The sequence below is a fragment of the Poecilia reticulata genome, chromosome 3 (assembly GCF_904066995.2).
Source record: "Poecilia reticulata chromosome 3, P_reticulata-male-v2, whole genome shotgun sequence".
NCBI lineage: Eukaryota > Metazoa > Chordata > Actinopteri > Cyprinodontiformes > Poeciliidae > Poecilia > Poecilia reticulata.
This window is the reverse complement of record NC_088832.1, coordinates 3430051-3446072: the sequence shown is the minus strand read 5'-3', so window position 1 is coordinate 3446072 and position 16022 is coordinate 3430051. Positions and strand designations below refer to the sequence as shown.

The 16022-nt window shown below is 37.5% G+C and overlaps 1 protein-coding gene and 1 pseudogene across 5 annotated transcripts in view; one reads left to right on the top strand and one right to left on the bottom strand.

Annotated features, from left to right (window-relative positions):
• The window catches only part of celf1 (cugbp, Elav-like family member 1), a 144876-nt gene that overhangs the window by 940 nt on the left and 127914 nt on the right, over window positions 1–16022 (top strand). For all 4 annotated transcript variants that reach the window (XM_081604924.1, XM_008405051.3, XM_008405054.3 and 1 more), the window contains exons 2-3: window positions 13615–13802; window positions 15135–15217. In XM_081604924.1, the coding sequence (XP_081461050.1) occupies window positions 13615–13802; window positions 15135–15217 (271 nt within the window). The remainder of the gene's footprint in view (window positions 1–13614; window positions 13803–15134; window positions 15218–16022) is intronic.
• Window positions 1660–7682, bottom strand: LOC145551010 (G2/M phase-specific E3 ubiquitin-protein ligase-like; annotated as a pseudogene). The gene is made up of 5 exons (XR_014086770.1): window positions 7659–7682; window positions 4343–4605; window positions 3546–3838; window positions 3237–3418; window positions 1660–1958 (listed from the first exon to the last, which is right to left on the bottom strand). The product of XR_014086770.1 is annotated as a G2/M phase-specific E3 ubiquitin-protein ligase-like (transcript).

Sequence of the window (16022 nt, the reverse complement as noted above, 5' to 3'; positions counted from 1 at the left end):
AAACATGGAGTCTTTATGAATGTCTGACTGTTGTCATGAAGCGTCATTCGGTAAATAATGACACTTTTAATACGAAGTTGCTCTAAAAGTTGCACTGAAAGTCCATTAAAAATGCCAGCTTTGCATTATTTTGTAAATAATGACATTGTAATGCAAAGTTGACATCAGGGGATTCCAGGTAGATTTCAGCACAGAGATGCGGCTCACTGTTCATGCAGGGCCGGCCCAAGATAATAAGGGGCCTTAGACAGCATCATGATTTAGCCCCCGCCAACCACCTCCTACTAAGAACATCAGCATCACTAACAGTAGATGACTTCATCTACTAAATGTAGATGAAGTCTGTGACAATTGGCTGAGTTTAAAATCAATCACTGATTATTGGTTATTATTTGCTGTAATGTATTTGTGAACAAACCCAGCTCAAACACAGAGATTACACCATATTGTAGCTATGGTAACACAATAATCAAACTATCCCGATGATTCTTTGCACTTTTACAAAGTAAACTTCCTAATTAAATCTTAAATGTACAATTTATTTATTTATTTCTCTGCTGAATGCATTAAATAAAATGTAATAACTTTGTCATTCTCTATAAATGAACGCTACAGGTTTCGATGTATGGCCTGTGTTACAATTCAACCATTTATAGAGAGAGGCCCCTGAATGTCTGGGGGCCCCAACAGCAGCTACTGAGTTTTCTTTGCCTTATAAACTGTCCTGTAATTCTAGATCTCAGAGGTGCCAGCATCAGAAATGTATGTAGAGTTAATTCCTTTGAGCTTTTTTGATCTTTAAAGCAGTCTGCAGGCAAGTTGTCATAGAGGCTAAGCAGTAGTAAGGCTTATATATAAAATAGCAGCAAATTTGCTTATTTCATAACATAGTTCATAACCAACAACCTTTTCTCCGATGGTCTGTTACTACAGTAACTACTAGTTGCATTAATAACAACTCACCTTCGACATCTTGAAGGTAATCTCTCCAAAATGGAGAGATAACTTGGTTCCACCAAGTTTTGCTAAGCAATATTGTCGCTTTCGCTTGTCTGGAGTAGGTGGGTGGTGAAGGGGTGCTTCTGTGGAGTGGGAGCTCTGCTGGGTACTGCAACTCCAATAGGGAGTTTTGGTTAAATAGGCAGCATATAGTGTGATAAAGCGGTTGCATACCGCCAGATGGTTCTTTTGGGAAATTCAAGGACTATGCAAATATGCATTATAAAGTTAAAGCAACTTTCTAGGTATGTTTTTGGCAAAGGAGTAACATAACATGACCTAAAGAGCTCTAAAAGACATTTTTGTGCATAATAACTTTCCCTTTAAGGCAAATCTTAGCATCATACTACTAGTGTACTCATGTTGACCCCAAAAACAATTTCCCAAAATATGAATTGTCTTCTAATTGGATAAAAGGACAATTTGACATAGATTACATATGAATATGAACATATATATATATATATATATATATATATATATAAAAGTTACAACCTTTATTACTTTTGCTCTTTTAAGACTGCTATAAAAGTAACTCATCCACATTTTTGCCCATATATATATATATATATATATATATATATATATATATATATAAGGACTATGCAAATCCACACTCATCCACATTTTTTGCCCATATATATATATATATATATATATATATATATGGGCAAAAATGTGGATGAGTTGCTTTTATAGCAGTCTTAAAAGAGCAAAAGTAATAAAGGTTGTAACTTTTATAAAAACAAATTATCAACATATGTGTACATGACTACTAAAACAAACCTTTCAAATGCTCCAGTCACTCTATGGACTACTTGAAACATGAGAATATCCTGAACCAGGAGATCTTTGTCATTGATGGTTTTGAGATGCCTGAGACATCCTGAATTTGCAAGATAGTCGTGCAGTGGTTCAGTGGTCTTTATGAGCTCTTCGATAGATGTGCACTCCGACATCTAAAAATAAAATACAATATTAAGAAAAACATTGTGGTTTGCAAGCCAAAATGAGCAAATTGTCAATTGTTTTTTTTATGTTTATTTCACAAACAGTTCTTCTTGACCTTTAGTTCAAGACTGGGTCATCTGTTTTTGAGTCCTGATTAGATGCTTTGGAAATTCATTTCAAATTGAAAGAAGTAGCTCGTAGGGGTGCACCAATTACTTTTCGGGAAGATTGCTGATTACCAACCTTTAAAAACAATAATCTGCAAGTTCTTATTTTGTCCGAACCTGGCTGTTTTGGTCTGAAATCTCTACATATATCAAGACAGTCACTGAGTTGGGAACAGCAGGCTCACTATTTTTAACTGCAAATGTGCAGTCAAGACCTGGTGGGTCGGTCTACCAGTCAAACCTCTCTCATGGGAAAACACCTCCTTAAATTAAAGAAATCGGTACCATTAAATAGGCTAGCCGATTAGCTACTAGGGTTCCACTGACTTAAGGACAGAATAGTCTAGTTTGCATATTTTATTATGCGAGACTTGACTAAATATGTTTTGACATAAAGACATAGCTCTCCTCTTTGGGCTGCCACCTTATCGTGGTGGAGGGGTTTGAGTGTCCCAATGATCCTAGGAGCTATGCTGTCTGGGGCTTTGTACCCCTGGTAGGGTCACCCAAGGCAGACAGGTCCTAGGTGCGGAACCAGACAAAGCACAGCCCGAAGACCCTTTACGATGCAGACGAACTTTGGATCTGGTTTTCCCTCGCACGGACGCGGGTCACCAGGCCTGGAGGTGGGGCACAATGGCGAGCGCCTGGTGGCCGGGGCTTTTACCCACGGAGCCCGGCCGGGCTCAGCCTGAAGAGGGAGACGTGGATCCCCCTTCCGATGGGCTCACCACCTGCCGGGTATGGGCTGCAGCCGAGGGAGGGGACCCTGGCGGTCTGATCCTCGGCTGCAGAAGCTGGCTCTTGGGATGTGGCCTCCTGGACGCCTCCCTGGTGAGGTGTTTCGGGCACGTCCCACCGGGAGGAGGCCCCAAGGAAGACCCAGAACACACTGGAGGGACCACATACATACATACATACATGCGTACGTACGTACGTATGGACGGACGGGCGGGCGGACGGATGGACGGACATAGCCATTGACAACAGTTTTGTAAAAGTGATTAGAAATAGAAATATTTTTAACAAAAAAACATGAATGACATAGGAAACATAGGAAAGTCCTACAAAATGATGTAAAAATGATAGGACATCCGAAATAATTATGTTTCACTTTACCTTTTGAACCTTATCATGGAGGTCGTTATCAGCAATGTCACTTAACACAGGCTTCACAGCAGAGCTACCACCAATGAGTGTAGAATACAAAGCTGAGGAGAAGAAACCTGGTGGAGGACCCCCGTTAACCAGACTTACAGCAATGGCTTGCCCAGCAATAAAATACCGATCCTCTCGGAGAGCTGGAAAAACACGTGGGACACAAGGGAAAATTAATAACATGAAGAAGACTTTCAAAAAATTATTGGAAAAAACAAAAATATTTACACAACTGACGCAATGACACGCTTACCTGAACTGTCAAGAGGCACGTTCAGGTTAAGTTCAGGTTTCCATCTCGTCCTTCAAACATTGGTGACTGTGCTACGGCTTCCATTAACAAATGCAAAAACTCTCTTCTTGGACCGCCTAGATCCACAGCCTCTTCATGTAATCCTAAGTCATCCGAAAACTTGATGCACATCTGGTACCTGGGATTGTAAGACAGTCGTCTGAAGCCTCGCAGAGCTCCATCCAGTACTGAAGATCTGTTAATATTAAATCGACATCTTTGGTTAGCATCAATCTGAGATGCAAGTTCAAGAAGAATCTCTTTAGCTGATCTTGCATTTGGATCATCTGAAACCCTACGGTGAGGAAGAGTATGGGAGAGAGATAGAATAAAGACAAGAGCACTATTTAAAAGTTTATCAACAGCATAGGTACATTATGTCACTATTACAATGTGAAACTGACATATGTACTTTTGTACCAACAGCTTTTTATGTAATTTTGGTTTTAGCGTATTGTAAAACATAATATGACAAAATGCAGGTTATGAGTATTGACTGATATGCACAGCGTTACCTAAAATTAAAGCTTGGTTTTTCACTTTTTAAATTTTAGTCATAAAGATTACAAAGTTCCAGTTTGGAACATGCAAACTACCTGGAAAAACTTCAAAAATTATGTTTTATATTTATAATGTGCTGTTACAACACAGTCTGCAAACTGAAAAACCAAATGGTTTTATTTTGAGATTGAAATAGTAAATATTATTTAAAGTAATTAAAATATTATATATTCCCGAAAAGAATAAAGCTATGTAAGATTACTAAATGACCTACACATCATTCTGAAGACTGGCCATTATCGCCAGATTTAATTCCTCCTCATCGGAAGACAGGTCAGAGATGGAGCTCATTAATGAAATGTAGGTGACATAGTTGTCACAAGAGTCAGATGTTTGGTTCACTGTGGGCACAATATCAATACACTCTGGTTGGGCTGCAGAGAGCTGGTTGGCTGTGGTCAGGCTATCTGTGGACTCTGGTGGTATTTCAGAGGACTGGATAATCGTAGTCCTTCTGGTTGGCGGGTAATTTGAATCCTGTGTCAATTAATTCCGGTTTCCTCTAGCTGTTGTGTTCATTTCGTCACTTCTCTGACTAGGAATGGTAGTGCTATGATGACTGGAAGCTGATCCATCCAACTCCATAGAGCTTTCCTCAGAGTCTGTGTGTTCAAGTTAAACCAAGCAAAAAGACATTTGCTGACATAATTTATATAAACAAAGCATCAACACAACACTGAACATTGTATGTACCGGTAACCCAACTAACATTCAAATTAGCTTTGAATGTTAGATCTTCCTCTTTCGGAAGCGATCTTCCGAAAGAGGAAGATCGCTTGATGGTCTAATGTACATTGACTTTGCCCTGAATATCTTAAGAATCATGAAGCCATTGAGTTCTTGGCCGTCACGCAACCTTGGTTGCACAAGATTGCTGCCACATGGCATCAAAAGTTCAACACTAGCAAGAGTGTTCAAAACATTTGGATTATTCTACAAAGTCAGAAACTCATTCAACTATTTGGAACTGAACTGAATGCATTCCTTTAATATCTCATCAAAATTATACCTTGTATCATCAGGAATTTTGTCCTTAAAGGCTTCCTTAATCTCAGAAATGACTGTCTTGTAGTCCCATGACCTGTTTATCTCGAAGGCACTAATAATGCATCCACCTTCATGAAGCCTTCTCTTTGTTTTGTGTTTACAGATGTTCTTCCATGTGGATCTTGGTAAAAGTATGAGATCTTTGTTAAAAGTAGGATGATGTATTATTGCAGGCCTAAAACAGAAACAAAAATACATTTGAGAAATGACGTTTCGAAATACAGGCAAAACATGATAGGAACATTAGAGAAATATTGTTTCCAGAAAGCTTACAGAAAAATTATACAAGTGAGAAAAACATATTTTCAATGTGTTTATTGAAAAGGTAAGATGCTTAAAGAAACCCAGCAATCTCAGGAACAAATGTATCATGCTGTTTTGAAAGAACAATTTAGGTCTAACTATCCAACACCTCTTGAAAGCAATTTTAAATAAGATTTACTAGCAAAGCTAAGCTGTACTTGAAAGAAATATTTAAAATTAAGAAAAAATAACAGAATAACTACTTTAAAAGACACATTTAGAAAAGCTACAATTTTGGCAGCAAGAGCAAATGTCTACTACAATTTCAGATATGTAGGATTAATAGAAAAATGGATTTTGAAATTTCCATTTATCAGACTTGGAGAAATATTTTAATACTTTCTGTTAGATCTATTAAAACATTAAAAATATAAAAATTACATTATTCCTGTAAAAAGATAGACTATATATAAAGGTGAAACTGCACCAGATGAAAAAGCTAACATACAACATTGGAACGTCCATAACCGCCTGTGTCGTTTTACTCTCTCAGGGTTGGCTGACCACTGCAGTGAAAAACATTATTCTATGGCAGTGATTTCAGTTTTAAAAAAGTGATCTATAGAGGAATTGCAAATAAATAGGGGTGGGTTACAGCAGTGTTTTTCAATCTTTTTTGAGCCAAGGTACATTATTTTAATTGAAAAAAATCTCGAGGCACCACCAACCAAAAATGCAAACAAAGATACTCTGTAGCCGCCTATATTACATATAGAGTCATTATTATCAAAGTGTCTTGAATAGGAATCAAATAAACACAAAAATGTTTTTTTAATCATATTTTACATTTCTTATTTCAAATTGTACTTAACATGTCCACTTCAAAAATACACCTGAACAGCCACAACACTGTGGTGTTAAATTTAAAGTTGTAGAAAACTTCAAAGTGTTTTACAAACTAATCCACAAGCATTCTTTTAGCTAGAATACAGAAAATAATTATTCTGAAAGAAGCAATAATATTTGGGAAAGATTTCACTTCATATTCACTATTGTACATATTCAATATGTTACAATATGAAGAGTTGCATGTACAAAATGTCCATATCTGTATATTTTACCCACCTAGTGTGAAACCTGAGCATGTTTGGATGAAAACAGCTGATTTCCTGGCAGAAACTGAAGAAAGACGAAACTCTTCCTCAACATCTCTGTCTCTGGTTTTAGTTTTTATAGTAACCAGGCTTGAGAAGCTCATTTCACACAGATACGTTGTGGGAAATGGACTCATGTTCTTTCCAACTACTGCTGAGCTTCACTGTCTTTTCCTTCACTGTCGTCACAGTCTTTCTAGATACGATGCTCTCACCGCTACCTGTAACATTCATGCATCACTAATTCTCTTGTTTTAATGTAAAATGCTCTGTACCTGCTGCCATCTAGTGGTATATGACATAATTACGCCGCTAGTTACTGCTACAGCAGACACTCAAAGATGGCATTATTTCCAGATAATTCATTTTCAAAAAATATTTTAAAACCAATTATCGTATTTGTCGGACTATAGAGCGCATCATACTAGCACCTTCAATTTTTTGGGAAAAAAAAAACAAACAAAAAACTGGAAGCTGCTCTCGGTTTTCCACAAGGACCCAGCAGAGGGCAGCAGAGGGATGCGTCCTAATAAATCTGCTGGATATATTAAGGACGCAGCCCCCCGTCCTTAATATACCATGGTTTCGTTCACACCGAGTTTACGTGCAGTGGCTCTGTTTCCCTCCTGTAGCGCCAGATCGACAACCCTCAACTTGAAAGCTGCATCATACGAGTTCGAAAACATTTCTCTGTCGTACCTGCTTTACAATTTTGACTTCTAATGATTCACTTCCTGCTAGAGAGCCCCCTGGTGGTTGAAGAAAAATACACAGAAAAGCCACATCGGGCTACAATCCGCATAGTTCAAAGCTTAGGAAAAAAGTAGCAGTAGTAGTCCGGAAAATACGGTACCGTAGGTGAAATTGAAGAATTTCCACGGCACACCTGACTATCACTCATGGCACGGAACAGTGGTTGAAAAACACTGGGTTAGAGTACTCCAAATTGTGCTCCAATCAAACGTGAGACCCGCACATAGGCATTTAATGCAAAGATACATCAGTGTTTAATTACCCTCGTTCGAAAATTTAAGTAATATAAACCAAGTAAAATTCAAGTGATTCAGTTCTTATGTATAAACTCACCTCTTTCTCGATTTTGACGTCCATCTGCCAAAATGGTGCTGTTTCTGAAATCTTGGCCGCGGTTCTTGATATGTTAGCGGGTTAGCTTCGGCTAACCTACTTGTGTGCGGGTTAGCTAGCTCTTCAGTTTGGGATGTACCCGGTCTGAAGAGCCGTCTAACCTCAGCATTAATCGCAGACTGTTGGCTTCTATCCAAAATGTCTGATAATGATGACACCATAGTCGGAGTATTAACAATATTACTTAAAATATTCACTGCCTCGGTGAGACGCTCCCGCTCAGCCCTTTTCCTATCCGTCTTTTCCTGTTTATTACAGGTGTCCAATCAGAAACTGAAATTTTAAGTTAACTTCCGTTGCAATCAAACTTTCTCACAGAGTTTGATAGTGAATGAAAGAGAGTTTGATAGTACGTGTAAGAGAGTTTGTAGGTTTTGTCCCTTGGGGCCTCTCATTTTTTGAATGTGTGAGAATTGTCACGGAAGAGGCGGGGCATCATTTTTTGATCAAACTGCGCATGCGTTGATCCTAAACTATAAGCTTCTGTTGTTGACTCACTGTATGTTCTATTACTCAGTATATTTGTGCTTTTAAATATATATAGAACTTTAAACTTTCTTGTAGCTTAAATGTGCTATAGAAATAAATAAATCTGATTGATTGATTAGAAATAGCAAAATTGCTGTAGTACCATCTGTCCACTGGGTGCCAGCAATACAGGAATTATTAACCGGCGCCAACTAGTGCCGAAGAAAAAAGAGTTTGAATACCGAACATGGCTAACTAGTTCAAAACGAGGCGGTATAAGGACCGCAGTGAAGTTAGTTTCAATTTGAATATTCGATATTCGAGCTCCACGGAGTAGCGGCGTTTAGCTCAAGGTTGATCCGATTTATGAACGCTAATGTCGGCCGCAGCGCACGAAGCTTTACTTTGGGACTGTCAACAAATTACCGAACCAAACATTCCTGTCAAAGAAATGTTAATACATTCCTTGAATTGTAACTAATTGTAAGTGCTGATTCATGCTTTTACATGAGACACAATATCATCTAAAGTCAATTTTAAAGTCATATACAATATTTTCAACAATTTTAATACTAAATAATATAATGTTTTCTTCAATAGCTTCCAGGTCATGTGAAGTATTGACTCAGAATCACTTAGAAATTGTTCTGCTAGTCTGTATAGATGAGGCACAAACATTTGTTTTCCATTTTTAGCCATTTTTCATTTTTTAGGATTTTTGTCAAAATTTAATGTTTTTCTTCAATAGCTTCCAGGTCATGTGACCCGTTGATTCAAAATCAGTGTGAAATTGTTCTATCGGTCTATATAGATGAGGCATACTCATTTATATTCGATTTGAGTCCTTTTTATAATTTGTAGGTATTTTTATATTAGCTTCTAGGTCATCAATTAATCAATCCAATTTTATTTGTGCAGCACATTTCAGCAGCAAGGCATTTCAAAGTGCTTTACATAATAAAAACACGAAAACACAGAGTCATGCAACATAGAATCAATAATCAAAACATTACATTAAGTCAAGAGCTATCATTAAATTCGTAATTGATTACGTTACAAATACAACTCTAAACAGGTGGGTTTTTTGTCGAGATTTAAAAAACAGCGTTTCAGCTGTTTTACAATTTTCTGAAAGTTTGTTCAAAATTTGTGGTGCATGGAAGCTGAATGCTGCTTCTCCTCGTTTGGATCTGGATGCAGAGCAGAGCTAGAAGAGTTGAGGGGTCTGGAAGGTTGATACAACAGCAGATCTTTCATGTATTGTGGTGCTAAACCGTTCAGTGATTTATAAACTAGCAACAGTATTTTGACTGATCCTCTAAAATGGGGAAAGAATGAGGGTGCCTCATCTCTAATGATTTGTAAAGCAATTTCAAAGTGGTTTTGAATCAATAGGACACATATCTTGGAAGCTATTACAAAAACATACTAAATTTTGACAAAGAAAATTATTATTTTTTTAAAATAAAAAAGCATTAAAATGGAAAACAAATGACCGTGCCTCATCTATACAGGATACTAGAACAATTTCACACTGGTTCTGGGTCAACGGGTCACAAGATCTGGAAGCTATTGAAGAAAAACACTTAATTTTGACCAAACAAAATCCTAAAAAATGGAAAATGGCTAAAAATGGAAAACAAATGTTTGTGCCTCATCTATACAGACTAGCAGAACAATTTCTAAGTGATTCTGAGTCAATACTTCACATGACCTGGAAGCTATTGAAGAAAACATTATATTATTTAGTATTAAAATTATTGAAAATATTGTATATGACTTTAAAATTTAATAGATGATATTGTGTCTCATGTAAAAGCATGAATCAGCACTTACAATTAGTTACAATTCAAGGAATGTATTAACATTTCTTTGACAGGAATGTTTGGTTCGGTAATTTGTTGACAGTCCCAAAGTAAAGCTTCGTGCGCTGCGGCCGACATTAGCGTTCATAAATCGGATCAACCTTGAGCTAAACGCCGCTACTCCGTGGAGCTCGAATATCGAATATTCAAATTGAAACTAACTTCACTGCGGTCCTTATACCGCCTCGTTTTGAACTAGTTAGCCATGTTCGGTATTCAAACTCTTTTTTCTTCGGCACTAGTTGGCGCCGGTTAATAATTCCTGTATTGCTGGCACCCAGTGGACAGATGGTACTACAGCAATTTTGCTATATTTAATCAATCAATTAATCAGATTTATGTATTTATTTCTATAGCACATTTAAGCTACAAGAAAGTTTAAAGTTCTATATATATTTAAAAACACAAATATACTAAGTAATAGAACATACAGTGAGTCAACAACAGAAGCTTATAGTTTAGGATCAACGCATGCGCAGTTTGATCAAAAAATGATGCCCCGCCTCTTCCGTGACAATTCTCACACATACATAAAACTAGTCTGTGTCTGTGTGTGTGTGTGTGTGTGTGTGCAACTTTAGTCTTGTGTACGTGAGAGAGAAACATTTGTGTGCATGTTTAAGTTAGTACAGTGTATGTGTGCGAGAAAGATACAATGTGTGTGCGACATTTTAGTAGTGTGTATACGCAATTTGAGTATTTTTTTGAGTGTGCGTGAGGTTTTTTTTGAGTGTGAGAGACAAAACATAGATTTTGTCCTAAACGGCCCCTCATAATTTCTCAGCCTGGTGGTCTTGCTCTGGATGCTCCTCAGCCTCCTGCCTGAGGGGAGCAGCTGGCAGCTTCATTTCATTAATTACACTGGGTTACAAAAAATACTTTCTGGGAGTTATCTATTTTTTAAATGAAACAGATAATTTCAATACTTAGAACATCATTTTCTATTTCTTTTAACATAATGCATAATTTGATGAATGTACAGCCCCTGAGTAAATCTGTCCCCTGAGCAATTTAGTTGAATAGCCCTGTGGGGAGAGAGCAGACGGCAGGCTGGAGAGAGAGAGAAAATGGCCCAGGGGGAGAGGGAGAGTACACAACAGGGGAACTAAGAAAATTAATCTAAGAGTTACAGATAGATACAAGGAATAAATATACGTAATAAACTACAATCATTAAGAAAGGACTGAACAAAAGTAAAATAGAAGTAAGGCTTATCTAATCACAATAAGAGACTAAAGAATTCAGAAATAATAACCAAACCTCAAAAAAACTCAAACCACCAATGGCACTGACAGTTGTCTGCAGGGGTGAAAGTAATTTTAAATTCTTGGGGGTACTAGCTCTTGAATTGCTACAGAATAAAGCTGTATTTTCTCCTTCAGTCCACTGGCTGCAATGTTGACACCTTGAGATGCTATGAGACCTAAAACCTGAACATCATGGCATGGAGTGCATCCCAGTTTTCCATGTCTGGCATATAACTATTCATTTTAGTTTTTAAACTGGTTCTATTGATCCTGTGTCCAGACAGAGGGATAATCAGTAGCTTAGCATCTTGACCTGTTTGTTCTGAAGATCCTGCAGCTTCCACTTCTCTTCCTAACATGGCGCCTCCTCACCCTGACTCTCATACTGACAGGAGGAACCACAGAGCTCTGTTAGGTTAAAGCTCATCTTCTGAAGTTGGGATGTTTTTCCTCCAACAGGTTCTAGAGGAATCACCTCAAACCAGATGTTGGACTGGATTTTATTTCAATGTCATTTGTGAATGTTAGAGCCTCATTTTCAACAGTGGAGCTATAAAGGCTGAAAAAGGTTATTATTTTGGAGAAATTCTCATCAACATCAATATTTCCACTAAATAAGAAGCAAAATAGATCGTTTGATAAAGGAAAAGCCTCTCAGACTCTGAGCCCGACAGCACCAAACTATTTTTTTTATGTTAGACAATTAATTTAATTTCACATAATTATCGCAGTAGAAGCCATTTGTTTGTTAAATACTTAATGAAACATATTTACCGTGTTTGATGTTTGTTGTAAATGACGTTTAGTCACAAAGGACAAGGTAATTAGTCCAAGTTTGTCGTTTATTGAACGTTCAGAAACTACAGCGGCTGTGATGCACCAAGACAAAGGTAAACAAAGGTAAAACAACCTGAACAGGTGATCGACTCTAAACCACTCGCACCTTTTTACTCGCTTTGTCATTTAAGCACACCCGTTGCCATGGCAATCTCCTGCGCTCCACAAGTCGACCAGAGATTACGTTAAAACATAACCTTCAGTCCGTCACAATATCAGGTTTACAGGCTTGATAATAAGCCTCTCATGAACACAGCGGTGGTTGATTAGTTCATTTTAAACTCCTGCTCTGCTAGTTATTTTTTTAATGGAACCGAAACGCACTGAATTGCGCAACACCTTGTTGACACAATAATCACTGAGATTATTATTGTTGTTGGGTCATTAATTTGAACACAATTTGTTGATTTTTTTTTCTGTTCTTTAATAAAGTTATGAACATTTTGATAAGGAGCCAGAGGAGAACGTGCTGGTCTCATCGTCACCTAATGTTTGTCACTTAATGCCGAGATCAACTCAAAACCTTCCTGCTCTAGTAAAGCACAAACAGTTCAGAAACGATATGAAATGGGAAAAACGCTATTTATTAACTGATTAAGTCGTGTTTTAGATTGTTCTTGAAAAACTAATCACTCACGGCTGCACAGTGAACCCATTGATTCTTTACAGCAGACAGCCGCTCCCCTCTCTTGCAGGTACTGCGTACCTCCGCTAAATCTTTTAGGGATACGCAGTACCCTGCTGTACCCGCCTACTTTCACCCCTGGTTGTCCCCTTCCACAACTTGCATCTTGGTCATTAAAGCTGGTTCCTCCCAGGAACCATCTGCTTTGAAGTCATAATTTTGAGAAAAAGGTCAGAGAAAAATAGCTTAGAATTCTGAAATTAGAGTCACGATTATTGTTTTTTTCAGTGGCCATAATCCCTTTTGGTATTGGGTTACAGTGGCACAGATCTATTTATTCACAAAACACAGTAACTTCCATTGAGAAGTTTGAGCACAAACATAATTTAAAGAATATTTCCATCTACATTACCCAACTTAAAAAAATTGCACTGGGTTTATTGTCAAACGACTGTTATTCAAGTTCAAGCTCAGACACGCAGTAACATTCTTAGCCACTAGGTATCACTGTTGGCTCCAAAACGTGAGTGTTAACAACTAGAGAAGTTTTGAAAGACAATTGTAACAAGGCATTGACGACATTGGGCATTATGCCAATAGAAAGTCATTAATTAACTTCACATCAAAAGGGTATTACATTATGAATTAAAATCTATTATTTTTATAATGAATGATGACTAAATTTACCTTTGAAATGGTATACAACAAAGGCTCATGGTTAAAATAAGCATCATGCTAATTTGAGTTGCAATGAAAAAGTTAGTAGATAAATTATATATTCAACACACACTTCCCAATTATAGTTGCAAGCTTTCATATCCTTTTTTTTTGTCTAATTCTATTTGTGCCTAAAGCAGGAAGAAGATGAATGGATCTCTGGATCATCCAGATCAACCAGATATTGATGCTATTAAGATGTTTGTGGGACAAATCCCACGGTCATGGTCTGAAGAGCAGCTCCGTGAGCTGTTTGAACCCTTTGGATCAGTCTACGAGATTAATGTCTTACGAGACCGGAGCCAAAACCCACCACAGAGCAAAGGTCACCATGCAAACATATACAATCATGCATGCGCACACACACATAAAATCAATGTTTTGTGTATACACACTGAATCTTTTAACAGGACTTCATTCTGGTTGGTTGACTGTCAATTCAAGTGAAACATTTTAAAACCCATAAACCCAAATTCTTAGAATTGTCATTACTGCCTTTAACAAAGAAATATGAGAACAATAACCATAAAGCTAAATCTCCTGCAAATCAATTATGACAAATGAGATAAATAAGAGGCTGCACAGTGGTGCAGTTGGTAGAGCTGTTGCCTTGCAGCAAGAAGGTTCTGGGTTCGATTCCCGGTCTTTCAGCATGGAGTCTCCATGTTCTCCCTGTGCATGGTGGGTTTTCTCCAGGTACTCCAGTTTCCTCCCACAGTCCAAAAACATGACTGTCAGGTTAATTGGTCTGTCTAAATTGCCCCTAGGTGTGAATGTGTGTGTGCATGGTTGTTTGTCCTGTGTGTCTCTGTGTTGCCCTGTGACAGACTGGTGACCTGTCCAGGGTGAATCCCGCCTCTCGCCCGGAACGTTAGCTGGAGAGGCACCAGCAACCCTCCCGACCCACTGAGGGACAAGGGTGCAAGAAAATGGATGGATGGATGGATGGATGGAGATAAATAAGAGCAGCTGCCTCAGGAGAATTCAAATTAAAGTGTTTTATTGATCCCATCGGGAAATGTTTTAACTCATACAAATTCAAATTCAGTTATTGTAGAGGGGATGGCTGTATTACAGCAAATTTGAAGAAGCCTCTAACTGCAGACATTCTGTTTTTCTAAGACAGTCTCATGAAGAGGATGGTCAGGGTTGTTCAGAATTTTCTTGATTTTATGTAAAATCCTTCTTTGACTCATCATCTCAAGAAGGTTCCACAACAACCCCAGAACTGAACCAGCCTTCTTTATCAGTTGTTGTTTTTAGATCCCTAGCTCTGATTCTGCTTCCTCAACATATGACAGCAGAAAAGATGAGACTCTCAACAGGTTTATAGCAGATCTGCAGCATCTTGCTACAAACTTTGAAGGATCTTAGCTTCCTGAAGAAGTAAAACTACACCCTTATTTATTTATTTATTTATTTATTTATTTATTTATTTATTTATTTATTTAAGGGCTCTTAAGTTTTGTTTGATAGACAAAAAGTGCCTTTTGAAAATATAAGTAAGTACTAAAATACATTTTATTAAGCACACATTCATATGTTGAAATTTTTGTTTAATAATCTGTCATACAAAAGAAAATTCACATTTTATTCATCAGTCAATCATCAAGACTGATTCTGGGACTTGTTTTAACACTTTCTTTTTTTTTGGCAGGTTGTTGTTTTGTAACATATTATACTCGTAAATCAGCCTTGGAAGCACAGAATTCTCTACACAACTTGAAGATCCTGCCTATGGTACGTGATAGACTATTTATTTGCTCTAAATGTAAACTGCTCAAAAAATGCAGTTTATTGTAACGTTTTTATCAATTTATTAATATAACACAGTAATAGCACAGTTGAAAGTGAATTGGAGCAAGGATGCATCTAAAGTCGCAGGATGTTAAAACTCAAGGACTCGATTTGGGCACCCTGATCTTTCTGTTGAATTTTATGAAGTAGGTTGAAAAGCTCTGGCTGCAGTTCAAGGTTAAGTCAAATGTGGATTTCAAAAGTTGCACACCACCCACAAATCAAAAGATCTTCTCTAAAAAATCAAGAGAAGCAGGCTTTGTTTGGAGACATTTTATATTTTGTAGGTTTTTGGTGGTTTCTATCATTTCTAAATGTAAAATGAAGGGGTAGATCTTTTAGTTATTAGCCTGCCTCAGTTTTAGTCCATGAGCCAGACACCCTGAGATTAGGCTTAAAACTCTCATATTTGATAAAGCTTACAGTTAGACTGTCTTAGATTATCCTGAGCTATTTCTGTAGCTATGCTGATTGGAATTGATTGGTGGGGCTGATGTGCCAAAATATTTCTTTTCCCAGTCTAACATAAGTATTCAACTGAATGGTCAGAAAGTGAATATAACGCAGAAATAATAAAATTCTTTATGCAGCAAAATAACATGAAAGGTTAAACTAGCTAAAAGGTTCGCTAACTTACAATATGTACGTTATTTAACCATTACGTCAGTGTCAACAGCTAACTGAATATATTCAAAACGGAAAAATACTGAGCCAATCTGACTGCCTATAAGTTTAACTCTGAGCGAAC